The sequence below is a fragment of the Eptatretus burgeri genome, chromosome 11 (genome assembly GCF_056783735.1).
Source record: "Eptatretus burgeri isolate ZD-2024b chromosome 11, Ebu_testis_v1, whole genome shotgun sequence".
NCBI classification, from domain to species: domain Eukaryota; kingdom Metazoa; phylum Chordata; class Myxini; order Myxiniformes; family Myxinidae; genus Eptatretus; species Eptatretus burgeri.
Window position 1 is genome coordinate 12,936,400 of NC_140971.1, and position 27,613 is coordinate 12,964,012.

The window sequence follows — 27,613 nt, forward strand, 5'->3', positions numbered from 1 at the left end:
TGCAACTTTTTTTTTCAACAAAATTTCGATTTCTTTTCTTTGCATTTCTACATGTTTAAGTGATTTCCACCCCCCCCCCCCCAAAAAATGTTGGAGAAAAGAACTATAACTGTCAGCACTGTTGACATCATATTTAATGAATAAGATACAAGGTTCACTTGAGTGACCCAGCAGTATTGGCGGCGGAGGTTTTGCACTCTCCCGAGTGCTCCCCCTCGAGTTTCACCTGTGAAGGTGTTGGATGATGCTATCACCTACGAACCCATAGTCAAGATTTTGGGTGACCGTATTAAACCGAGCAAGTCGCCACAGTTATCCTGATCCGACTTCCACAACCTGGTTCGGCTTCCCCATGAGTGGGTAGCAGATTTTGTTGCCAGACCCAATCATCTGCCAGGGGATTGCCATTTTCCTGACGATCGAACGATCACAGACATTGAAGAATCGTTTCATCGCTGGGTTGCGGGATGAGAAGATGGTCGCATCAGTTCTTCAGTTAAAGTTTGAAGAGATGAAGAGATGACGTTTTCTAAAGTGGATGAAACTGCAGCTGTTGTGGGACAAGCGAGAAAGGATGTTCGCTCCATCGTTGGGAAGGACTTGTCTGTCAACGCCATGGCTGCAGGCACGTCACGTGCTCATAATACCCCATCTTGGTCAACATATCAGAAACCTCTTTCATCCCAGCTGCAATCGCAGTCTTGTTAGGGTTGTGGTGGTTTACACTCTCGTCGGAACTGTCCATTTCGGAATGCAATGTGTCACCGGTATGGCAGGAGAGGCCAGGTGCGGAGAGTCTGTCACCATCATCGGTTCATATGGTCAAGGCGACCAGTGATGTTGATCAACTTGGCACATTTCTGATGACGACAGCTGAAAAATCACCCCTTTGAGCTGTCTGTCAGTGTGAATGACAGAGAAGTCAACTTCGCAGTGGATACTGTGTGGCCAAGGCGAGCAGTGAGCAGGCCATCAGTCAGTCTCGTGTGTAAGCAGACCTGGTGTCGGTTGGGTTGTCCAGTGTTAGCCTCAGTACACACGACCCTTCGAACCTACACTAAGGAATTGATTAAACCATTGGGTTTGATGGATGTCATAGTTCATTTCGGGAACAGCAAGCAGTGTTGAAGCCACATCCATTTGATGATTCGGTACCATCTCTCCTTGTGTCATGGCAGGTTGAACACGATTCATCTGGATTGGGCAGATATTTAGTGTTCATAGGGCGTTTCTGTCTCCTTCCTCCTTGGAGGGAATCTAGGAAAAACACCAAGTTCTATGCATCTCAGTCTCGGCACCATGGACTCTGGATTGAGATGGATATCGGTCTCAGCATCATGAGGCCTTTACTGAGATGCATCTCGGTCTCAGCACCATGAGCCCTGTATTGAGATGGATCTCGGTCTCAGCAACATGAGGCCTTCACTGAGATGGATCTCGGTCTCAGCACCATGAGCCCTGTATTTAGATGGATCTTGGTCTCAGCACCATGAGCCCTGTATTGAGATGGATCTCGGTCTCAGTAAAATGAGGCCTTCACTGAGATGGATCTTGGTCTCAGCACCATGAGCACCATGAGCCCTGTATTGAGATGGATCTCGGTCTCAGTAACATGAGGCCTTCACTGAGATGGATCTCGGTCTCAGCACCATGAGCCCTGTATTGAGATGGATCTCGGTCTCAGCAACATGAGGCCTTCACCGAGATGGATCTCAGTCTCAGCACCATGAGCCCTGTATTGAGATGGATCTCGGTCTCAGTAACATGAGGCCTTCACTGAGATGGATCTCGGTCTCAGCACCATGAGCCCTGTATTTAGATGGATCTTGGTCTCAGCACCATGAGCCCTGTATTGAGATGGATCTCGGTCTCAGTAACATGAGGCCTTCACTGAGATGGATCTCGGTCTCAGCACCATGAGCCCTGTATTGAGATGGATCTCGGTCTCAGCAACATGAGGCCTTCACTGAGATGGATCTCGGTCTCAGCAACATGAGCCCTGTATTGAGATGGATCTCGGTCTCAGCAACATGAGGCCTTCACTAAGATGCATCTCGGTCTCAGCAACATGAGCTCCACACTGAGATGGACTTTGTGAGGGGGAGGGAGAGTTGAGGACTTGGTCACATTTTACATTACGCGGATGTTCAATGGATACCTGTTCATGGTGTGTGAAACACGTGTTGAAGGTTCACAAGATAAGGTGGGATCCCTGATCACTGCATCCATTTTATGCTAGTTTGTATTGTCGTCGTTCAGGTTCAGGTATTCCTCCTCGTGCTCCACTTACCTTGTGCTCTCGTTTTAGATTCATCGTTTGTGCCTAATTCAATGCACCGTACATGTTTACCGCCAAAGGATGCGAGGTGATTTGACGTGTTAAAGACGATGACGCACGTCCGTAAAACGCAGTTTCGTCATCACGTAGAAAGTGTTCACGTTGACGCGCTCTCTACGCGATGACGCACGTCCGTAAAACGCAGTTTCGTCATCACGTAGGAAGTGTTACGTTGACGCGTTCTTACGCGATGACGCACGTCCGTAAAACGCAGTTTCGTCATCACGTTGACGCGGTCTCTACGCGATGACGCAGTTCGTAATAAATAACGAAGTGAAAAGCTTGTTCGTACACTGGTATCGAGAGAACTGCCATGAAGCGACCTAAGGCCGTGTTTGAATAATTTTTTTAAATTTTTATCAATACCTCGCCTTTCACAAATAATCTTAACAACAACAACAACAACAATTACCATTGTCCAGTCAACCAGGCGCACCACGTGACCGTAGCCGCGACGCTTCCGGTTATGGCTCAATTTCCCTTGATGTCGGTTGTAATCGCTGCGAGTATATTTCCGTAACAAGCGAGATTCTCTCAGGTAACTGGAGTCGTGTTTTCTTGGGCAGCGACATCTGTGTGACGGTGAGGCGTCTCTTCGTGTCGGCGGCAGAGGGGGAGCTCGCCGGGCGGGCCGCCATGGGCGGACTCGGCCGAGGCTGCTGCTTTGTGGCCTTGCTGTGTGGAGGTATATTACAAGTACATGAACATGATTTACGGTCGAGTCGGTGGGGGAAGTTTTATTTAAATATTCACCTTGATGTGTCCGTGGAAGTAGTAGTAGTAGTAGTAGTAGTAGTAGTAGTAGTACTAAGATGTGCGCACGGTTTCGCAGCCTTGACGTGCCTAATGTCCTCGTCCTGCGTTAAACTTCCTCATACACAGTCGTGTACGTCGTGGGAACCTCCCCGCGAACCTCGGGGTCAAGGTAGACCGTTCGTTCGACGTTAAACACTCTCGACCATCTCACGTTGGCGGTTCTTGTTCTGGCCGTGTCCGTCCGTCCTCCGCGTCATTCACTTCCTTGATCGAAGGTCGCTGGTTCGAACCCCGTCCCCGGCCGAGTCATGTCAGACACTTTTAACAACGGTACGTGTTGCTTCCTTGCTTGACGAATTTTTTTTTTAAAGGATGGAGTTCGGACAAACCTCCATTGGGATGAGGAAATTCCTTCTTGGGAAATACTTCGCTGAGCGCGGTTGGAAAGGAGGGATCCGTTGTGACGTCACTGGTAACTGGGAGTGTTCTGGGAAGTGACCACTTACCCCAAGGTGTGTGTGTGTGTGTGTGTGTGTGTGTGTGTGTGTGTGTGTGTGTGTGTGTGTGTGTGTGTGTGTGTGTGTATGTGTATATATATACTAGTGCGGGCCAGTATGTGCAGCTTCGTTCCTTCGCTCTCGAAAACGACGACTGGATTGGGGAATTGTTTCAATTAGATCGGACCAACCGTATCATAAATGGCCATAACTTGGGAAACACCTGGGAAACGTACTCAGGTCCCCAGTGTCAATAGTGACGTCATATCAAACGCAGAAGAAGAAGAATTGTGACGCTCCCCCCCCCCCTCTCTCTCTCTCTCCCCCCTCTCTCTCTCTCCCCCTCTCTCTCTCTCCCCCTCTCTCTCTCCTCCCCTCTCTCTCTCTCCCCCCTCTCTCTCTCTCTCTCCACCCTCTCTCTCTCTCCCCCTCTCTCTCTCTCCCCCTCTCTCTCTCCTCCCCTCTCTCTCTCTCCCCCCTCTCTCTCTCTCTCTCCACCCTCTCTCTCTCTCCCCCTCTCTCTCACCCCCTCTCTCCCCCTCTCTCTCACCCCCTCTCTCCCCCTCTCTTGCCCCCCTCTCTCACTCCTCTCTCTGTAAATGTATTCACAAATGTCTACCAAGCACAACAATTAATTCAAACCTTGGGAAAAAACAACTTTCAAACCCTTGGTGCCTCTTTACCCCCCCCCCCGCCTGTCTTTTCAAACAGCTCTTTCTCCTGGGAAAATTCAAACCTTGGGATTAATTAATAATTTGAACAATTAATTCAAACCTTGGGAAAAAACAGCTTTCAAACCTTGGGAAACACTTGGGAAACAGCTGCAACGGATGAAGAACAATATCAAACCTTGAAAAGGCACAAACTCAGGTCCCCAGCGTCAACTGTGACGTCATACCAAACGAAGAATTGTGACGTCAATCGTGCAAAAATAAATAAATAAACATTATTTGTGACGTCATTCGTGATGTCATAGCACCGTGTCTTGTCATTGGTTGACAGATAAATGGCCGTAACTTGGGAACCGCTTGTCCGATTAATATCAAACCTTGAAAATGCAAGTTTCAATCAGATTGGACCGGTGGTCGTCGAGAAACGGCGGTCACAGATACACACACAGACATACAGACAGACACACACACACACACACACACACACACACACATTGCTGGAATTATAGATAGGTGTGTGTGTGTGTGTGTGTGTGTGTGTGTGTGTGTGTGTGTGTGTGTGTGTGTGTGTGTGTGTGTGTGTGTGTGTGTGTGTGTGTGTGTGTGTGTGTGTGTGTGTGTGTGTGTGTATAAAAGTTTGTTTAATTTCTCTGCATTCCTAAAATGCTGGATGGTTCACAGAATGAGTTGAGGGGTTAAAAAGGGTGAGGATTTTTGGGTAAAAACAAAACGAACCAGAACGGACACTCCGTAGAGCGCATACCTCCATCATGCTGAACAGTTTACATTTTGTTTCCCACTGATAAGCTGGATCTCCATCCGGACCTCAACCAACATGTCATCGGCTTGTTCTTGTCACCCAACCAACTCGTCCACCTGGCTTTGTCATAATCTGTCCACAACGTTTTGAAATATTGTGCTATATATAGTTTTAGCCCCATCTCTTAATTGTGAAAAATTCTCAGATCCAGATCTTCACCAAAATCTAATCGATTCGTCCTTGTCACACACTCAACCTGTCCAAGTTTCCTCGGAATCCGTCCACAACTTTTTGAGCTATCCTGCTAAAGACAGACAGACAGACAGGCAGACACAAACAAACGGGTGAAAACATAACCTCCATCCAACCTTCTAGCCACGTGATCACAACTCCCAGTTTGGTGAATTTCTGCACAATCATTGAGGAGATAGCATGACAGATACATACACAGACAGACGGAGCCAATTGTATTAGCCCCCCCCCCCGTTTTTTTTTTTTGTTTGTTTTTTTTTCCAAATCACATCCATGGGGATAATAACTGTCCACAAATCCTCCTTTTACCAGTTACATCAGTCCCATCATCAAGCCTCGCATGTGACTCGGTGTGACCGCTCTGAAATTGTGTTGATCCTTCCGAAAGTGAATGGTTATCTTCCAGGTGGATCGTGATGCCGTTTCTCACTGATATAATAATCCCATGGGTTTACACAATGCTCGTTCGGCTAATCAGTGCATTGTCCTCCCTTCTGTCCATCTTTCATGTCCGGGCCTTGCATCAGTTAGTCGATGAAACTTTTCCGTCTTTTCGAGGTGTCGTGCAGACGATTGTGCACGTGACTTTTCAAGCTTTCACGTGTCAGGCCTCAGGGTGTCGTCCCTCACCTGACGAGTGCACCCCATTTACCCCCTTCACATGAAATTATGTCGGACTGTTTTTGCTGTGACATGAGGTCGTGCGTCTTTTGAAAACACTTGTGCATCACATCCTTCGGTACAATGGTTCACTCTGGCTACGTCGACCTCAACCACGTTGGTCTTCTCCCGACCCAATGTTTCATTTGCTCGTCAACGTGCCAGCACCCTCGGTTTTTCATTTACCCTGGGTATCAGACAGGTAATTTATTTCCAAAAATCCAATTAATATCGGTAGTGGGTACTTATTTAGAATAGTCTCGTTTTCTGGATGAGGACCAACAAGTTTTTTTGGGGATAATCGACGAGATCGTCGCTCTCCATAAACTGGACCTGGTCGGCACCCATGCCTGAGCCTCGACTTGTTTGTACTATCATTCCCACGTTTCTGGGATGAGGTGTACGCACCTTTGGTGTCTGTTTTTTGTTTGTTTTCTTTTCTTTATCCCCATGCTTAATTAAACAAAACAGGAGGATATTGTTATCTGCTCCGTCCATCCGTCATGCTATCTCCTCCTTAATGGGTGAGCAGAAATTCACTGAACTTGGTAGTTGTGATCACCGCATGGCACGAAGGTGCAGGAGGAGTATCATTCTCGACCCCCAACCCCTGGGGCGGGGGCAAGAGGTCAAACACCGAAAAATGCAACAACAGGCACGTTTTAATACTTCTTGCCATGAAATCTTGTACATGCATTCAACATTGGGAGACGCATGAACTATGTAACGATTTTGTCTGGGGGAATTGCACCCCCGATTTATGCCCCAAATGATGGGTACTTGTGGGGGGGGGATATTTTTTAACTCTATTTTTGATGTTGGGTTATTCTTGGTGGTACCTTTTTGCCATCGATTCAACTTTGGTTAAGGTATGAAGTGTGGGAATTTGCGATTGTGTGCCATGGACTTCGCTCTAGTACTTTTATTTATTTTTAGAGACAGGCTTGTTTCACTGTTGTAGTGTTGCTTGCAAAATTCTGTTATCTCTTTATGCGTATGCCGTCAGTGATGCATTAGAGTCTGCCCATTGCAGAATTTCTTGGAAGCATTTGTTAGTTCACCATTACCCAGTCGTAGAAGGCATTTTTGGCATATTTCTCGCCGTGCTCGTCATTTTCACGCAGCTCATAAATGTGGAAGTGCTGCCATAGAGCAAAGCGTTCAATGCAATGCCTCCGTTATTTGCACCACCCGTGAACCGCACTTTACTACCGGCAAGACTTGGCGCAAGTCACTGCCAAGTACAATTACCTTGCCGCCGAATGACGAATCCTCCTGCACCAGATCACGCAACGTCTGGTCCAGTGCCTCGAGCATATGGCGATGCGCCATCGGTACTTCATCCCACAAAACGAAGGCTGTTTGGCAGATTAGTATGGCAAGCTCATTTGGGCTGAAACCTTCATTGGTTATCAAAATTGCTCATCCCTTTATTTGGGTGGTGTATTGGCAACAGACCGCTGCCTCGTTTGCTCCCCAAAATATGTAAACCCGGGTTACATACATGAAGCAAAACTACTCCCACTGCTCATGTGCATATATACTGTTGTGGGCCGGGGTTTGGTGGCAATAAACAACCACGAGGTGGAGCAGTAGAGCCGTCTCCCACCGAACACCTGGAATTTAGGTCGTGACTCTCGGACAACTCCGAAAGGTCACTGGTCCCTTAGCTGATCGTGGTCGCCAATATTTTGACGGCGTGGGGTAGGGTCAATTGCCGAATTTCAATATACCTAAGTACCCACATCGTCCAACTACCGGGGAAAACCACACCCTCGACCGACTTTGTCCGAAACGAGTCGCTATCACCGACTCGGATCCGGTGTAACCGAGCGGATGCGACCAAAGCCGCGCCGGACCAAATGAACAATTTACGGCAGGAACGGTCTCACTAATTCTCAAGTCCGAACCATGCTGGGTCAATCAAAGACAGGACAGAAACAAACTGGAACGTTTAACACGGGGGGAGTGGGGGGGGGTTATTTTACAATAATAATCGGGGAGGGGAGCACACAGAGCAGAGTTATCCGAATAAAAGGCAGGCAATGTACAATGAGCAAAGAAAAAGCACTTAACAATCCTACTTAAAGGACGGTGCCACACACACACACACACACACACACACACACACACACACACACACACACACACACACACACACACACACACATACACACACACACACACACACACACACACACACACACACACACACAAGAAATGGACCACATGGGTCTATTTTCGGCCTTTCAGCTCAGAGAGAAGGCGAGCTGAGGGCAGGGGCCTATTTGGGTACCTCCCCGCCTCATGCGGTTTCACCGGACCCACATTTGTGGAGCTCGGAGTCCGTGGCGGGAATGGGGATCCCAGCTCAAGCGCTCCAATGCAAACCACCACGGTGGGACTCAAACCCATGACCCGAAGTCCACGGCCCACGAACGGGACCAAGCCGCACTCGCCACCAAGACCGCAATCGCCATGATCCTGCAGAACGCACTCTTGTCTGCCCACCCCTCGTCCTAACAACCACTCTGCTCTTCTGAGGTGGGAGGGGTCTCTTCTCCTCGCCACTCGCCTCCTGATTGGACGAGGGGTTGTCGGATGACTCGTGGTCACCTCCTGATTGGCTGGGGCGTACGTGTCATGCTCGCCCTTCGCTCATTCGCTGGAGGAAACGTCCATGGCCTGCCTTGGGGCGGAGCCTCGATCTGAGGCGATGGAGGCTCTGCCCACACCTTCAGCCAAAAACACGTGGGCAATGGCGACCGGGAAGAATGAGGGACGGTGACGTTGTAGTAGTAGTAGTAGTAGTTGTTGTTGTTGTTGTTGTTGTTGTAAAAACCTTGCTAAAAAAATAACTCGTAGCGCACACATGTAATTCCCATTGGACAAAGGGGATGGATTCTAACTAGACACATACTTATCGAAATAACTGAGCTACGGGGACTCTGGCTGCTTGTGTGCACAAGGTTTCCAAATCCGTAACAATACTACGTTGCGGTGATATGTAGCTCGGATAGATTGCTATTGCATTGTCCCAGAGGCTGACGCCTGAAGCCTGAAAACGTATCGCCTTCACAAAGGCCATGACGCTTATCGGCCCCAATCTTGAGATGTTTGATGATCCTTTAAACAGTCGTTTTGGTCGTTTTACACCGAATGGAAAATTTATAGGGATTGTTGTGAATACAATGCTTCTCAACATGTCTTTAGGCCCATCAGAGCAGAAAAATGGAGGACTTGTGATATTCCTGCTTACAATCGTGGGTGGAATCAGACCAGCTGCTCAGCCAATGGGTTTTGACCGGAAGGCTTCAGACGCACGCAGTCGGCTTCAGTACGTCTTTAACTCGTACCGATTGTGATGTGTGGCATTATACGACGTTCCAAAGTGGGGCGTTTATTCTTCATGTTTGTTTTTTTTCCTGTAATTATTCCAGGTACCTTGTGGCTTTGTTCCATATTGTTAGTTGACCTGTGCTATTGTGATTTTAACAATCACATCCTGCAGTCGACGCAGTTGCGATTTGTGATCCTTCTTGCGGTGGGCAAGTCCGTAGGGTTTCTGGGGCGGATCAAGTCAGGACTAACACGATCAAAACGTGTGAACCGTTTTAATTAATGCTTTTTAAACTTTGAGGACATTAACCGCACATTCCGCATGATAATCCTCTCCGCACTCGTGAGCATTTGTTCATCGCCGAGTATAGACATGAAAGCTGCTCGAGAGTCGGACACGTTGAACCGTAACGCTGACGAATGAGCAATGTTCTCCATGTTTGTGTGTTTTTGTTATCTTTTACAGTGATGGTGAACAATACCTGTGAAACACGAGATTCTTCATTCATGAGTCAGAACATTCTCATGAAATTAAATGGCTTTTGTCTTGTTTGACTTGTTTCACTTTCATTGTTTATTTTAATTTTTAACATGCCAGGAAACAGTGCATTCTTTGCGAGCACGCTTGGCCCTGCATCGTTGAAGCCAGTCCCCACACACCTTCCATCACACGTTCCTGTACAGAGAAGGAACATTTCCATTGATTTTTGGCTGGCAGGATGGCCTTGAGGAACTCGCGCTCTCCTCTACGATGTCTCACCTGGGTTTGAATCCCGACCCAGCTATAAACTGTCATCCCGGTGTTTCACAGGCAGGGCGGTTCATCGATGTGTGTGACGTCAAACACGCGGTCCCCGTTTGCCAACATTAGTTGGAGGACGTGAAAGATTCCACGGTGTCGTTCGTGAAGAGTAGGCGAGCTATCGCCGGCACCCTGAACAAATTCCAAATTCTTCCCCCAACCTTCCTTCATCGAGCGTCAGGCATGGCCAGCCAGTTCGTGAAAGACTTGCGGCCAAAAAAATTTCCCCCAGCCAACCCCACAAGAACGTGAGAAGAATTGTGCCCATTCAAGAAGAAGAAGAATAAGAAGGAAGAGCTGCCATCTTTGTTTATTGACCCAGTGCTTTCCACCGTTGTTTTCCAGTACTGTCGGAGCATCGGCGGCAACTTGCTGGCACGACGTTTGGACAGGGAGCGTTTCCCCGCCAACTCTTCCGAACATATAGCTCTTCTTTGCCTTTGGGTAAGACCAGTGGAACTTGCTGCAGGGTACGATAGCACAGACACGAGCAACGTTGACTGTGCTTCAAGTGTAACTTCGGTGTTGGAGAAATTTTGTTGGTCTTGTTTAGCTTTTCAACACTGTTATGCTATTTTTCTCTTCCTCTTCCTCCTCTTCCTCTCTTCCTGTTGTTGTTTTGCTCTTTTTTTCTCCACCTCCATGTAAAGACGAGTGTTTTCGGTTGCAATGTCGAAGCAGGAAGGGACAATGCATTGTTATGGTGAATTGTATTCTCTCTGATCTCGCTACTCCCGGTCTTTCTTTCTCCAAGCCTGCTTTACTCGATGATTTTGATGTTTTCCTTGCCTGCAGTTTGTAGCAGCTACCAAAGCGAACTGCATGGACCCATCGGGACCATTCGTAGCCCATCATTTCTAGCAGTGTTTCCTGAAGGGTTGAACTGCAGCTGGCTAATCAAGGCAAATGCTGGTGAAATTGTTACTATCAGGTGCTTTTTATATTTTTATTCTTATTTTTATTATGATTTGTCTGTTTCACATATTGTTTTGTGTTTGACAGAAATCTTTTTTTTAGGGTAGGGCGAATGCTGTGTGCTCTTGCAACTTTCGTAAGAGGGTGTTACTTGCTTGGCAAGCGCCTCTTGCGGATAATTCTGTAACACCTGTCATGATGTGTAACATCCGTGCTGTTCTTTTCCATTGGAATCAAAGGTTGGTGTAATCATTGGCAGTGTTACTGGAGTGTGCTGACCATTTCTCATGAAAAACGGACTTTACCTTCTTCTTCTCCTCCTTCTCCTCTTTCTTCTTGTCCTCCTCCTTCCCGTTCTTTTTTTTTTTCTCGTTCTCCTTTTTCCTTCTCCCTTCTCCTTTCTCTTTCTCCTCCTCCCTTGTTGATGGTGCCGGCAACAGCTCACCTACTCTTTGTGAAAGATGCCATGGGATCTTTGACGTCCCCCAACTATTGCCAGCAGACTGGACACCCTGTTTAACGTCCACCCGAAGGACGGCAAAACACATTGATTAATCACCCTGCCTGCGAAGCACCGAGATGACAGCTTATAGCTGGAGTCGGGATTCCAACCCAAGCTAAACAGCTGAGGGGGGGGGAGTGTGCGTACCACTGGGCCATCCTGCCAGCCCTTCGGTTACACTGTCGATGTGCGGGTCCGTCAATTATCTCTCGTCAGTCGTGCGATCATGTATGCACCGAGTGTGTTTGACCAAAGTGACAAAACTCCTTTTCCTTGAACCTCAATGGCATCATCACCATCACCTGTTCAAAGAGTTGTCATGTGCTCTCCACCAATTGATTTTGAATCGTTTCTGCTCCCCACCAGCCAACCCCCATATCCACCGAACACATTCTGTTATCACACGATTATGTTTCCCAAATTGTTGATTTTACAGGACATTTTGAAATATTGAAACCCACTTGTATAATCGAAACAATACAGCATGGCACAACACCGTTCAGGATCTCGGCTTTCATGGGTTTGTCTTCTTCTCTTTTTACCCTTGAAAATGAATCGCCAAGTGTCCGTCCTTATTGTCTTCCCCACTGGGCCGTTGTCAATGCCGTTTTGATGAACAAAGTCCAAGCAGGCCGCAGCACGAACTTTGGTTGCCATAGATCACGTCCGCCTTAGCTATGGCTCCACTGGCTGGTACAACTGCGGCTTTAACACAACAATGCTACGAGCTCCCATGGTTGTGCAACTGGTGACTTGATATCCGACCGAGGTTGTGCGAAATGTGAATGGGATAGCTGTGTTGGGTTGGTGAGTGAGATTGTGCCAGTTAAACCACCAGCATTCCACGGGCTGAAGAATGCGACCACTCGAGTAAACTGCTTCGCAACTATTCGTCTTGGCAGGCTGTGAAAAGGTTGTTTTGCAGTTTTGTTTTTGCACGAAATTTTGAGAGCTGAATGGTAAAACGATTTTCTTTCATGCACAGCTTCGACTTTTTGATGATTGAGAAGAGTCCAGGGTGCTTGTTGAGCTGGCTGGTGATTGGACCTTCCCCACGGGGACGCCCCGAGTACAGGGTGTGTGGGAAGGTGCGACCCCGTCCTTTCATTTCCCACGGGGACCGCGCCTGGGTGAAGTTTCACTTCAATTTCTCAGTGTTCACGTCGCATTTTGCACTCACTTATGTCACAGGTACGTCGTTTATCCCCTTGTGCATTCTGCTGCCCAAAAGCTATTGAATGACTGCATGTTGTGCGAGTTGTGTTTGTATTTTATTTTAACTGCTTTTTATGATCATTTATTTGGGAGTCAAATTAATGGATGTTTGGTTGCAATTCCCACGGTTTAATTATCCCGGTGCTTCACAGACAGGGTGATTCATCAGCATGTGTGCCGTCCCTCGGATGAACGTTTAAAAACAAAAACCGGGCTTCCCTTCTGCTGGCGTTCACTGATGGACGTTAAAGATCCCACAATGTCCTTCACGAAGAATAGGCGAGCTTTCACCGGCACCATGACCAAATTCCAAATTCCTACATTAGGCCTGGCCAGCCGGTTTGTGAAAGACTTCGGCTAAGCTTCCCCTGGCCACCACTTCAACAATGTGGGAATACTTGTGGCCATTAACGAAGAGGAAGAAAATCGTGGGTCCAAGAAAACGGTTTATGGAACATATGAAATCTCTACATCTAATAAGTTTGAGTTGTGCCCTTTGTTCCATCAGGGTTTGGCATCTATAAAGGCCGTCAATGGCGGTGTTCACTGCTCTCCCTTAAAAAAATTTTTTAATTGATTCTATTTTTAAAGAATCTGCAATGGTTAAGGCTCATGAAATAATTGCTGATCAAGAGCTGAAAGGCTGAGGTGTCATCAATAGAGCAGAGGAGAACTGTCAGAAAAGGAATGGAGAATTTGGTGAGGAACAAAGCAAAATATGCAGTGACATATGGAACACGACTTGTAAGGGAATGGAGGATAAGTAGACAAAAGATCTGTGCAGGTGCATGCTCCAGGTGTATGTATCTATGATCGGAAGAGCATACAAGAAAAATCTGACGGTTCCAGTGAACTGAAGTAGTGTTATTGAGAGAAGCGGAGATCAGGAACAGGAAGGAGAATGATATGTTGTGAAATGGGGATTGCTGCACCATATTAAACGAGTGAGTAGAAGAACATGACTGGACACACTCTGGAAGGCGATGCCACCATTGGGAGAAGAGGCGAACGAAGGAGTGGGGGTGAGCACTAAGCCTGGATTTGGGAAGGACATTGAGGTATGGATTGATAGCTGAGTGAATGTAACCTGGAATTTAACATTGAGTAATGGGAGAGGGGTGGAGTGGTGAATATGTTGGAGGGCTGTGGTGCCAACTTGTATGCAGTGAGGAAGTAACTATGATCTTGGGCCTCATTGTGGGACATGCCAATGATTTCCTCAAGGCTTTCAATTCAACAGCAGCCTGTGGATGAAGTTGCAGCCCACAATGGGGAAATGTGTTCCATTGAACTGCAGATGAAGACCTTGTAAACTTTGTGGTGATGAAGCCTGCTGAGATAGTCTGTAGCCTTACGGAGAATGTCGAGGTGGCGTCGGCCTCTAGATGATAACTTAGCCATATGATCAAACCAAGAAGGCTTGTGGCAGATGTTGAGCCTGAAGAGTTGCATAAACCACCTGTGATAGTGGCTGGCCCCTGAGATGTGTTGAATGGTTGAAGTAGCTATTTTGCTTGAGCAACAGTGTGAGATGATGAAATGTTGCTGGATAAATAGCCCTCTTTCATGCTGACACCCAATTTAGAGATATTATCCAGATCAGCAAACGGGGAAACGGCAGCAAAATGTGTCTGATGGGTGGTTGGTTATTCAACCGAGTATGGAAGGAATTGTCACCAAAATAGTGAAAGCAATTTTCCAGTGAAGCTTCTTGGTAGTTTACATGGATTATAAGCAGATTAGGTCCAGGGATGCTGCCTTCGTGAAAGCCAGCTTCCAGCAGGAGCATGGATGGAAAGGCTTCGTCAAGAGCGACAAATTATCATATGTGAATGGAGTGAGAAATCCATGCAATCGGGGGACCACCAGGCATTCGAGCTTGGGGATGGATCAGAAAATTCACATTTTGATGATTGTTCATGAATGGCTTTCATATGCTGATCGGCTGACATAGTTGTTGCAATCCTGGTGAAGAGCCTCCACCTACCTGTGATGGGATTCAGTTTCCATGTTGAGAGGATAAGCTGTTTGGTGGTGACAGCTTCCCCACATGACTCGATGTACTACGTTGTGAGAACTGGAGTGAATGAGTTGATGCTTGAGAGCGAAGATGGTTGTGAAAGAAATTCCAAGTACCATCGGTGTCAACGGTGGTGAATAGACTTTCTCAATTAGAGTAAGAGAAAGCAGATTGCAGTGCAGAACAGTTTGCGTACTTGAATTTGGCACCCTTGTTGGTATCTGGGAAGCTCGTGGAGAGAATCATCTTATCAGGAAAGTTGGTCGTTACCGGATCCATAAATGAGCTTAACTCAACGGGCAACAATGGAAGTTAGAAAACTGAGATCGGATGAGGCCTGCTGCGTCATTGAAGAACTTTTCTTTGATGCAAGAGTTTAAGATGACGTCCAAACTCCAAGTCGGTCAGTGTGATAGATTAAGTCACCGTTGACAAAAAGCTGAGCTTGGGTGGAATGGAGTCCAAGTTGAGATGGAAGGAGATCTGGAATTTCATCTTGTACACTTTTGAGAAGGTGCGTCAGGGTGTATTACAAGCTGGTGGGGTATTTCAGTTTGTACTTCACCCGGACACCCTTTGATATGACTAAGAATCCAAACAACCAATTTTTCTCATGACATACTTATATCTATAGCTATCACTATAACCAATACGTTACGTTGAAATGAGTTAAGTGACCGATTTAATGAGAGACGTTAAGGATAAAAGGGTAATAGTTGGGGTGGGGGGTGAGGGGGTGTTGCTCCTAAAACGATTTTCACAAGGAACAACTTGACAGTTCATTGAACAGCTTACCCCATGCAGCCTTGAACGAGAACAAGGACATAGGTGGGGTCTGCGAGCGGCAAATCTGATTGGTCGAGATGACGTAAAATGCTGCGACGAGGCTTTCGAATCGGAAGTTTACTGCCGCTGATGCAGCGTCTTTTGCACCACTTTATTTCACACGTTACATTAGTTCTTTGTTCCTGTCGTTTGGGTCCTTTGTGACGTCCTTAAAAACAGGAAGTTTCCTGTTTGGAATGATTTTCAATTTTGTTTTAATGCCAGCCAGGCAGACAGAGTAAAACAAATGATCTCCCTCTTCTCTGCTCTTGTGCATTCGGGATGAATTCAGAGACAAAATACTGCTAAACTCCAGGTTCGTTTTCGGATTCATGTTCAAACAATAACATTAAATTAAAATGGAGTTGTTCCTCAATCGTAAACTGATATTTGTAGACAGACAGACAGAAGTGAACCAATTGCTTAACCCTGCTCTTCGTGCATGGGGGAATAGGTGGTCTAATTAAACAAGATATTATTGTGAAGAAGAACTAAGGGTTGGGGGGGGGGCACGCGGAGGTGAGAGACACACACACATCCACGTCGATTGAAAGGTGGATCGACATACAAGGTTCATCTGTATTCCAGTGTTTGCTCTATTTATGACATAAAAAAATTTCTTCTTTTTAAACTGTTAAATCATCGTGGAAATTATTTCTTCAAGATGTTTTTGAGGGTTTGTAGAATGCATTTAATGCTTTTGTTTTTTTCATTTTAATGCCTTATAATATATATATATATATATATATATATATATATAATTTTTTTTTATTTTTTTTTTAATCACACATTCACTTTCTAACTCGAAACGTTGTCCTTTATTGTCCAGATATCCTGTATCCTCACTATAATTCACAGACTGGTGTGTGTGTGTGTGTGTGTGTTTGTCGTGCTAATTCTCCAGTTCTTGGTCGATTACATCCAGACCTACTCCTGTCGTGGCCAAATATATTGACACCTTTGCCATTTTTTTTTCAAATAATACACCATTTCTTCCAGAAAATTGTGGAAATTAAAAAATCTTTTGGTATCCACATTTATATTTCTTTGGTTTAAAGTGGAAAAAAAAAAAAAGAAAAGCTGAGAAAATTACGAAATCTTAGCTTATTCCACAGACAAATCCTAAAATGGTCTGGACAATATTATTGGCACCTTTTAGAAGTTGTTAGAAATCATTAGATTTCAAGTAGGTGATTCTCCTTTACCTTGGAATTGAACTCACCTGTGATGAGTTGCAGGTGCCTGCATTATTTTTAAAAATCACTCATTAAACCAGTTTGAATAGAGAAAAGGAGTCATTCTGCTGTTTTGTGTCACTGTGTGTCCCACAATGGGCATGGGGAAGAGAAAGAAAACCAGAGAATTGTCTGAGGACGACAGACAAGATTGTAGCCAAGCACGGACAATCTCTGGAGACCTTGATGTTCCTGTGTTCACCGTACGTAATGTTATCAGGAAGTTTAAGGCCCATGGCACTGTAGCCAACCTCTCTGGATGTGGCCGCAAGAGAAAACTTTATAGATTGCAGCGAAGGATTGTTCGAATGGTGGAGAAAGCATCTCGATCAACTGCCAAACAGATTCAAACTGACCTTCAGACACAAGGTACGACAGTTTCAACTCACACCATCCGTCACCAACTCAATGAAAGGGGGTTCTCTGGTAGGAGACCCAGGAGGACCCCACTGCTAAGAGAGAGATTGTAAGAAAGCCTGACTAGAGTTTGCCAAAACACACATGAACAAGCCAAAATCTTTCTGTGAGAATGTCCTGTGAACAGACGAGACCAAATTAGAGCTTTTTGGTGAAGCACATCATCTCTGTTTTCAGAAAACAAAATGAAGCCTTCAAACAAAAGAACACCTTCCCAAGTCAAACATGGAGGAGGTTTAGTGATGTTTTGGGGTTGCTGTGCTGCCTCTGGCACTGGGTGCCTTGAACGTCTGCATGGCATCATGAAATCTGGAGATTACCAATGCATTTTGGAGCGCAATGTTCAACCCAGTGTCGGAAAACTGGGTCTCCGTTGAGGGTCACGGGTCTTGCAGCAGGACAATGACCCCAAACTCACTTCAAAAGGCACCGAGGAATGGTTCAAGACAAAATGCTGGACTGTTCTGAAATGGCCATCAATGATTTCAGATATAAATCCCATTGAACACCTTGTGGGGAGATCTGAAAACAGCAACTGAGAGAAGGCATCCTTCAAATCTGGGAGAACTGGAGCAGTTTGCACATGAAGAGTGGGACAAACTGCCAGGAGGTTTAGGAAGCTCATTCACGGCTATAGGAAGTGCTTGACTACAGGTATTTTGTCCAAAGGCTGTGATACCAAATATTAAGTCGAGGGTGTCAATATTTTTCTCAATGCCATTTCTTTTTATTTTCTGGCTTAAAAGGACTAGTACAGGCCCATAGGTTTCGTGCCCGTAGGTGCGTGCCAGTATGTGCAGCTTCGTTCCTTCGCTCTCGTAAACAACGACTGGATTGGGGCATTGTTTCAATTAGATCGGACTTACCGTATCATAAATGGTCATAACTTGGGAAACACTTGGGAAACAGCTGAAACGGATAAAGAACGATATCAAACCTTGAAAAGGCACATACTCAGGTCCCCAGCGTCGATTGTGACGTCATACCAAAAGAAGAATTGTGACGTCAATCGTGCAAAAAAAACAATAAATAAACATTGTGACGTCATTCATGACGTCATAGCACCATGTCCTGTCATTGGTTGACAGACGTTATTGGTCATTATTGGTTGACAGACAATATATAGGTCGTTATTGGTTGACAGACATTGGTCATTGTATCACGTTATTCCTTTTATTACTGCCAATTATTGTGCTATTATTATTATTAATATGCTGTTATTATTCTGAGATATCTGTGGGAAAAATGGCATGAAAAGGTGGAACGACACTTCAGCTGCGATATATACACCTTTCCAACACTGAAAAAAGCAATAAAATGGCCGTAACTTGGGAACCGCTCGTCCGATTAATATCAAACCTTGAAAAGGCACATCCGCAGGTCCCCGGCAATATTCCTGGCAAGTTTCAATCAGATCGGACCAGCAGTCGTCGAGAAACGGCGGTCGCAGAGACACACACACACACACACACACACACACACACACACACACACACACACACACACACACACACACACACACATTACTGGAATTATAGATAGATAAATTTAGTTCCGAATCAAAAACAAAGGCTCTGTAATATTAACAGTGAAATAAAGAATTGTGGAGACCAAATACTTGTGTCAATTTCAACTTATTTTTCAAGAAAATTGTGAGTTATTTGAAAAAAGTGCAAGGGTGCCAATATTTTTGGTCACGACTGTATATCGGATCAGAATGACCCCAGTTAGTGCATTGGCGTGTTTTTATCTTTGCCGGTGATCTTGGGGGGTGGGTGAGGGGATAATGCAAATTCTCTATGGAAATGTGTATCGTGTCACGCCATTCCCGATGGGAAAGGGTATTGCATGTCTCCACCATTCACAGTACAGTCGTCCTTTTCACGTTTTCCAGTGCAGTGAGGGATTTTGAATTACACATTTGAATTGGGATAATAACATAACCCCCTTGGCCTCTCCCATCGGGAGTGGGTGCTTCTAGTTTGACATAATCGTTTGACTGTGCAGGGAAGCTGGGAATGGAAAGATGCGACCGAGATTTCTTCCGGTGCAGCAATGGGAAATGTATCCCGTCACGCTGGCTATGCAACGAGATGGACGAGTGTGGCGATGGATCCGACGAAGCTACCTGTACAGAGCGTTCACTCCAGGTGAGAGATGTCCACTCAATTGTGCGACTGTAACCTGTTAAAAATCTGTAACCCTTCTATGTACTGGCTGAACGAACACATCCAACTGTATAATACTTCAAGAATGAACGAACAAGGGAATTCTCCCCACCCCTGATCGATCTGATGTCTGAACAATACTCTGGTACCCAGAGTGCTGTGAGATGTGGTGATACCATCTCTGACTTGTTTCCAGTTGTTACTGGAGTTCATCAGGGGTGTGTACTGGCCCCCACACTTTTCAGCACTTGCATGGACTGGATTCTGGCGAGGATGTCGGAGAGATCAAGCTGCATTGCATCGTTTGGGAATGTCAAGATCTCTGACCTTGATTTCGCAGATGATGCAGTCATCTTTGCGGAGACTAGATGTCCTTTTGGGGGCCCACGAGGTGCTGAATGAGGAGTCGGAGCCGCTGGGATTACCGGTTTCCTGGGTCAAAACTAAGATCCAGGCTTTCAGACATATTGGATGCTGCTGTCCCGTCTGTGCCTGTTTGTGGTGAGGATGTTGAGGTCATGGAGAGATTCACTTACCTTGGCAGTGATATTCATGTCTCTGCTGACTGTGAGCCAGAGGTCAACAGATGTCTGGGTCAGGCCTGGGGAGTCATGGATTCACTCAATCATGGGGTGTGCTGCTGCCGGTACCATTGCAGGAGGACAAAAGTCCAAGTCTTCAGGACCTTGGTGCTTCCAGTCTTACTCTATGGATGTGAGATTTGGACTCTGACCAGGGATCTGAGACGGAGACTTAATTCCTTTGCTACCAAGGATCTGAGATGGAGACTTAATTCCTTTGGTACCAGGGATCTGAGACGGAGACATAATTCCTTTGGTACCAGGGATCTGAGATGGAGACAATTCGGAGAATCCTTGGCTATCGCTGGTCGGATTTTGTGTCCAACGAGCGGTTGCTGAGAGAGACTCGGATGAGATTTGTTACCTGCATAGTCCGTGAGCGTCAGCTGCGGCTGTATGGACATGTGGCTCGTTTTCCTGACACTGATCCTGCTCACCAGATTCTCTCAGCGAGGGAGTCTCGTGAGTGGAGGAGGCCAATGGGCCGACTACGTGCCTCATTGTTCCAGCAGGTTGATCAGCATCTCAAGGAGATGGGGATGGGCCAGGCATCTGCCTGGGGGATGGCCAGATGGAGGCCCCTGGAGTACTGGCGGAAAGTGCACGCAGTGACGCGCTGCTCTGGCGCATGCTCCCATACCTGACCTGACCCCCCCCCCCCCCAGCCATCCAAGTCCGTTTCCCGTGTTTAAAAACATACAAATCGAGCTTTTCTATACCTCTATTTCTGCCATTGAGTGGTTTGTTTACCCAAATTAAAAGTCCCATTTGTCACGAACATTGAGCCTCTTTTGAATTTTGTCAGAACATCGACGAAAATGTTATGTACAAAGATAAATTTCCTGACAATCGTCCAACTTGAAAGGAAAAAAACGTTTGGGAAACTCCCCTTTGTTTCACTCATTTGGGAACTCTGATTTGACGTCTGTGTATGCGTGTGGGCGTGCAGATGTGTGCAGGTATTGTTGTGAATGTTTATGAATGATGCAAAACTCGTACGGCTTGGAATTGTTGGAAACGGGCATGGAGTGTTGTTGGTTTGTGTGAAATGGTGTTGCTTCGAGTGCTTCACGGACCACTGAATGGACAGATAGAAGTAGAGGGAACGTGGGCATCGAGCGAGTGACCGGTGCAAACAGGAAAAAGTGGCTTCAATCACAGCCAAGGACAGAAAACCAGATCTGCGTGACCAAGACATGAAAGTGGAAACTTTGGGTTTAACGGGTCACGTATTTGGACTTTGAGTGACGAGTGGAAATAAAGCAAAAGGAGACTTGATATGGGGATTGTTGTTTCAGGAGTGAACGGTGAATATAAGGGATTTTCTTTTGAAATAGTGAGTGGAAATGTAAGAGCCATTATTTATTTTCTCTTGCCCCCCTCCTCCCTCCCTCCTCTTTTTTGTTTCCTGACTCTTACCCTTTCCAGTTGCCAGGGAGTTTGTTTCACAGTCGGCAAGAAAAGGACAATGCTCCTTGCCTAAATAAACATCTACGGAACTTCTATGGCTGGTTCAGCTCCCCATCTTACCCAAGCAGATACCCAGGGGGCTCCCAATGCCGCTGGCTGATCGACACAGGCGACACTCGGCGAATCGTGCTACACTTTGTCGACCTGCAGCTCGCGCCACGGGAAGGTGACAGCGTGCGTGTATACGATGACTCGTGGGAAAAAGAAAGCGCTCTCACAGCCGAGTTCACGGCCTTTCGGCATTACACGTTGCCTTTGGAACTGCACACGCATTCGGGCCACGCGCTCATCGTCCTGAATTCCGGGGAGCAGCTCGGTACGGCACGAGGTTTCAACGCTTCTTACCACGTCGATGGATATTGTCCACCGGGACAGAATCCGTGCGGAGCAGGTTTGCTTCCTTGTTTTATTCCTTTTTTGATTAAAAACAAAGAATACGTCTGGAATGACAAGTCACGTGTCAGTTGAGAAATGTGTTCTGTTGTCATTTAACATTAATATTTTTTACTGGTTGGGGTTGTGTGTTGTGAAAATGCTGTACGTGATGTTTATCATTCGATCTTTTTAAATGAGCCTGTAATATAAAACGGACATACTGATGGGTGAGATACGTAATTCTGAGACTTGGTTTTTTTTTACTTCTTTATTTACAGAGCTTACCTGCTTTACTTACCTGTTGGTCTTTGTAGCTTTGAAAATGGCAACATGTGGAGTTCAGGAAATTCAGAAAATTGATGACAACGTAGAATTTAACCAAATTATTTTGTGCTGCTGCGGTCACCTCCGCGCTGGTTAACTAAATTAGCTTTAAGGCCCACTTCGGCTGTTGGTAGCCTTTTGGTCGACATTAGATCCATTCATGAGATATCAATAATATTTCCACATTTTCTTAATTGGAGCCTTTGGTGAGCTCACCAAATAATATAATGATCAAAGTTGCAGGATGAGGTAGCAAGTTCGTTAGTTTGTTTGTTTTGGCTAATTTTATCACACTTCCTCAAAAGCATCTCATTTCTTTACAGGTGGTTGCTATGATGATGCACAGCGATGTGACTGGCAATGGGACTGCCCCGACGGACGGGATGAAGCGGGCTGTGGCCAATGTCCACGTAACCACTTTCCATGTTCTAAAACCAACCCCACTTCAGGTCAGTTATGCTACAACGACATGCCCTCAATGGAGTTTTTCACCAACATCAGGTCACTCTGACCCAATTACAAAATCCTTAAATCTAATGTTGGATAATCGACCTTGTGACAAAACTTCCATTGGTTATTGCTGCTTCATGACTTCAGATACTGCTACTCGACCTGCTCACACACAATGACACTGCTGATTCGTTCCTTGACTTGCACACAATGAGATCACCGCTGATTCGTTCTTCGACTTGCACACAATTACATCACCTGCGATTTGCCGCTTGCTTGGTGATTGCCACTTCAGAATGTTTACCCCACGCATGCGAAGCAAAGAGCGGGGTTAAGCAATTGGATCACTTCTGTCTGTCTCTGTCTGTCTACAAATGTCAGTTTAGGCTTGAGCAACAACTTAATTTCAATCAAATTATATTTTAAACACAAATCAGAAAACGAACCTGTAGTTAGTACTTTCTCTGAATTTGTCCCATCTGCACAGGTACAGAGTATAGATTTTTTTTTTTTAACTCGTCTGGCGGTCAAACAAAATCGAAAATCATTTCAAACAGGAAACACTATTTTAACTGTTAGTGTTTTTTAAGGATACCAGAAAGGACACACAACAGGTGTGAAGAACTAATATAATGTGTTAGAAAGGATGATGGAAAAGACCCTGTCAGCAGTGGTAAACTCCAGAATTTTTTGTATTTTTTTTTTTTAATACGACCTTTAAAATCTCTTTTATCCAAATTGAAGTGTACATTTGAACACTGCATAGGGCAAGGTGTTCTATGAACTCTCTCGTTCATCTATTTTATCATTCGCAAAGTGTGTGAACTTCTGGGGTCGTTTGTAATTCACATTAATGTAGCTGGTGTTGATTACTTCAATCGTTTAGTATTTGTTGTGTAAAAATCCACAAACTGTTTCCTGCATATTTTATTTGTGGTTAATGGATATTACTAGCATATGAAGCCTGGTGTTGGCTTTACGGTTAGGGTGGCTGGCTTGGTGTCTTCAGTTTGAGGCCGTCACACCAATGAAATAACTTGGTTCCCATCACTACCAGTGCGTATCAGCCTGTCATCCTTCCGAGGTTGGCAAAATGAGTACCAGCTTACTGGTAACGGAGGCACTGCATCAGCGCCACAGCCACACTCCCAGCAATGACGCAACCAGCAGCCACTTCTGCGCAGTTCTGTATAAATGTGAACACTTGGGAGAATCGCGAACGAGGAACGGCGTCATCTTGCGGCAAAAGTGCAAAGGGTTGTTACACCCAGAAATTGGGCCATTGTTGCATCCAATAAGTCGTCTTCATAACAATTGTATTTATCCTCATCTCTCCGACATGTTTTTTTTAAAAGACCCTTTTGCTGTCTTTTGTCATCATTTTGTGCCCTTGTTAATTTTGCAAATGAATATAGTATCACACAGTTTTCTTTTTGACCAAGATCATGATGTTATTTAACCTCGCTCTCTCTTTACCGTTGTTTTGCTGTCTTTAACCTTTTCAGTTAACTCACCTGTGCGCTGCTACAGTCGTGCGGACCGCTGTAACTACCAGTCACAGTGTGCAGACGGTACGGATGAGCGCCACTGCTTGGTTTGCCAGCCTGGCACATGGCATTGCCACAGCCATCGCTGCATCTTCGAGAGTTGGGTGTGCGACGGGCAGGACGACTGCGGAGACGGTTCAGACGAGCAGGACTGTCCCGTCATCGTACCACGTCGGGTCATCACAGCGGCCACCATCGGCGGCCTCATTTGTGGCCTGCTTCTGGTCATTGCCCTTGGCTGCTCCTGCAAGCTTTACACCCTTCGTTCCCATCACTACCAGTGCGTATTTTAATGCTTTTTTTTTTTTTGCAACTTTGAAGACTATCAATGTATCGACTGTAGAATAATGCAGTTTTGTTGATGCATCCTGAAGTTAGCTCATCAAGCTTCTCTCTAAGCTATTGCAGAAATGGTGAATAAAAAATCCCATAATAGTTGTCAAACCCGATTTATGATCATCAGAGAATAAATTGGATGTCCCAAAATTGTCACTTCCAAGCTTCACAACATGCCGGTGTGGTCGTGCCACACCTGTTGTGTTACTACCTGCACCTGGGTATGCACAATGTCATCAACAGTAAAAGTTGTAATAGCAATTGTTTTGTTTTAGTTATAAGGTTCAAGAGCACAAATGTGATGTGAACAAATGGCTCCATTGTTGACCAGGCTCATTTAAAATGCAGTCTTTGCAAAACTTTCTGTAAGGAAACAAAAAAAAAATCCGATTTTACGATTTATTTTCATTTCCAAAATTCCTCAACCTTCCTTGAACAAGTGTTCATAATACTTGAATTAGTTGTTTTAAAATGTCTGCAATGATGTGGAACATTCGCTTTATGAGGCTTTTTTCATTTCTAGTGGGTGGGTGTTCTGCCGTGGGACCCACCGCACCCAGGAACAGTGGGATTGGGACAGTCACAACATGATATATCCAACTTCTGTTTTCCAGCTGACATCAATGGTACTTTTAAAATTCCAGATTGGAAGTTTTCAGTGTTCCTCTGTTGTGCATCGTGTGTGCAGATGGTTTGAAAACCCTCTCACTCAGCTTGATGCCGAGTTGCTATGCAGAGACCCACCTCCCTCATACAGCCAGCTTATCGCCCAGGGTCTCGTCCCCCCAGTGGAGGATTTTCCTGTACACACTCATAGCCAGGTGAAGATCCCTTCCTCATCCAAGGAGCATTTATTATTCCTCAACCGTGTTTTGGCTGGCCGACTAGCAATTACCATGTTTGCAGTAATCCTTAATTCGGGGTAAAAGGTTTGCACTTTAAAAATATGAACGACCACTTGCATTTCACTCTGCTTGTGTATAACGGATATGCCACACACTTATTGCACAACTTGGTGAATGTACCTCCCTCTGCTGCTCCCCTCACCTCCATAAGCAGGCCTCTGTACTTGAAAGCCTTCGCCTTGCAATGCGCTCACAATTGGGACTGTCGGCTGGTGGAACCACGCACCGCTCTGGACGACAACAAAGCCGTGTTTGGCGTCGCCTTTGCCATCTCCTCCGGGGTTCTGGGCGAAGCCACGGTGGTACCTCTGGCACCGGTGATGATGAAGCCATAGATGGGGCAAACTGCAGCAGAACTGGCTGCCCTGGAGAGGACCATATTCTAGGTCACGAGGGCCCCGGTAATGATTCAGACGAATCTGAAGAGACCAGCTCTCGCCCAGGAGACGAGGGAGTTGAGAACGGCGGTGGCGCAGCAGCCGGCACACTCCCTCAGAAAGCCCCACTACTCTCATTCGTTGAGGCACCGGCTGTCAGGCCAATCAGTTTACTGCAAGTCAATGCAGTTCACTTGGAGGTCGTGGAGAATGTACAGCATCGTACGTCATCGTGCGAGAACCGAACTGGCTCCACTGCTGGCAGAGATTCACCAGGCCTCGGCTCTCTCAGCAACGTGGCACGAAATCTCCGCACGCGCCTTGCTATACCACGATCTAGCCCTTCACCTCAACGTGGGTGTTCCACAGGGACTGCACAGGGAGGTGGTTATTCGGTGGCTTCTTCAACGTCCACATCTTCCTCTTCCAGCTCTTCCTCCTCCTCATCCAATATTCCCCTGCTTATTGCACTCGAGGACTGCCCCTCCCCGACGCAAAATGCAGACGATACCCTCAAGGAAGCAGAGGATCCAGCTGGGAACAATTCTTGGCAACACAACTATGAACTCGAGCAAGTTGCAAGAGGTCAAGATTGGGGTGGAGCCCGTCCTCGCATTTCACCAGAGGTGGCACGCGAGAGGGTCGTGAAACAGGATGGCGGATGCGAGAGCAGCGACGATGACAGCTTGTTATCATGTTGAAAAACAAAAACGACAATGCTCAGGTTGTTTTGCTTGCCTGAAAAATCTTTGTCCAGGTTTTCATTCCTCGAGATTTCCCCCCCCCCTCTCTTTTTCTCATCTTGCTACATCATGACCTTTTGGAGGTTGGTGTATTTCCTAGTGGTGTGGGATGGGGGATAAAGATGTTGGAAATGAGGATAACCTGATTTTAAAGATGCTGGCTAAGGGTACCCAGCCAGTTGCTGGTTTTAACCAATTGCCTTTTCTCCATTTGGCGTACATACCCAGTGGAGGCCAAATATAATTTGAGGCGACTTTACCGGAGATTCTGTCATCCTCCGTTCACGTATGCAAAACAACGGATCGGACTCTTTCTTACCGTTTTGGGTACTGTTGGTAATACCGTTCCATGTACGCGCGACAGCATCCCACCCGTTTGGACATTGAAACGACGTGTCCGGTTTGGCATGAAATGTACCATTACGTTGCTTTTGATTCTAAATTTTGAACGATTACATTCGCAAGGAACACAAATCGACTCGCCTTCTGCATGCTGGGTTTTTTCTTTTTTTTTTTTCAGCTTCGCTCGAACTAATAATTGAAGCAATAGACTCGAAAGGCACTGAAAAATGTAAAATGTCACCTCGGTCATGTGTGGGGGGGATAGTAGACTTTGCTATCGAGGGGTGTGCGGCTCTCCATTGGCTGAAAAGCTGTTATTTAATGGTGCAATAATGGATAAGCTGGCCGATCTGTACATAGGCGTTTCGTGTAGAATGGCATTGCATTCATTTGCATGTCCCGTTACTTTTTAATGCTGGTTTTGATGTACAAAGCAAATTGCAATTTAAACGATATGTTGATTCTGGTCTTTTCGAACGGTGCAAAGGCAACCGAAACTACTTGTACCACCCAAGGCTTTGTGTTGGGATGGATTCCGCAGATCTTCACCGTGAAGCTTGAAGAGTGGTTTGCACAGAACTCGAGCGCGGAGATTTGACATGAAATAAATCGCCAGTTTGCTCTGACTTTATTTTTTATTCTTTTTGTTCATCAAATCAGTTTCAGCCATGGTTTGTAGTTTAATGGGTGCCCTTCCCCCTAATGGTGTTTTTTATTTTTAGTGGAAAAGGGTATGGATGGTATGTTCCACCTGCACTTTGTGAGCTCTGCCTCTAATCGGGATTCTTCAT

At 45.9% G+C, this 27,613-nt stretch overlaps 1 protein-coding gene across 2 annotated transcripts; it reads left to right on the forward strand.

The window, feature by feature from the left end:
* Nucleotides 1–2,768: 2,768 nt before the first annotated feature.
* Nucleotides 2,769–27,448, forward strand: LOC147016520 (low-density lipoprotein receptor-related protein 12-like). Of its 2 annotated transcripts, none has more exons than XM_085845239.1 (10): nucleotides 2,769–3,023; nucleotides 10,421–10,519; nucleotides 10,871–11,006; nucleotides 12,478–12,683; nucleotides 19,212–19,354; nucleotides 21,382–21,814; nucleotides 22,446–22,571; nucleotides 24,078–24,399; nucleotides 25,144–25,276; nucleotides 25,512–27,448. In XM_085845239.1, exons 1-10 carry the CDS (start codon nucleotides 2,975–2,977, stop codon nucleotides 26,436–26,438), a joined length of 2,574 nt encoding a protein of 857 aa, XP_085701365.1. In that variant the 5' UTR covers nucleotides 2,769–2,974; the 3' UTR covers nucleotides 26,439–27,448. The 2 variants fall into 2 exon arrangements, with proteins under 2 accessions (XP_085701365.1, XP_085701367.1); XM_085845241.1 differs by having other exon boundaries at nucleotides 25,515–27,448.
* The last annotated feature ends 165 nt before the right edge of the window (nucleotides 27,449–27,613 follow it).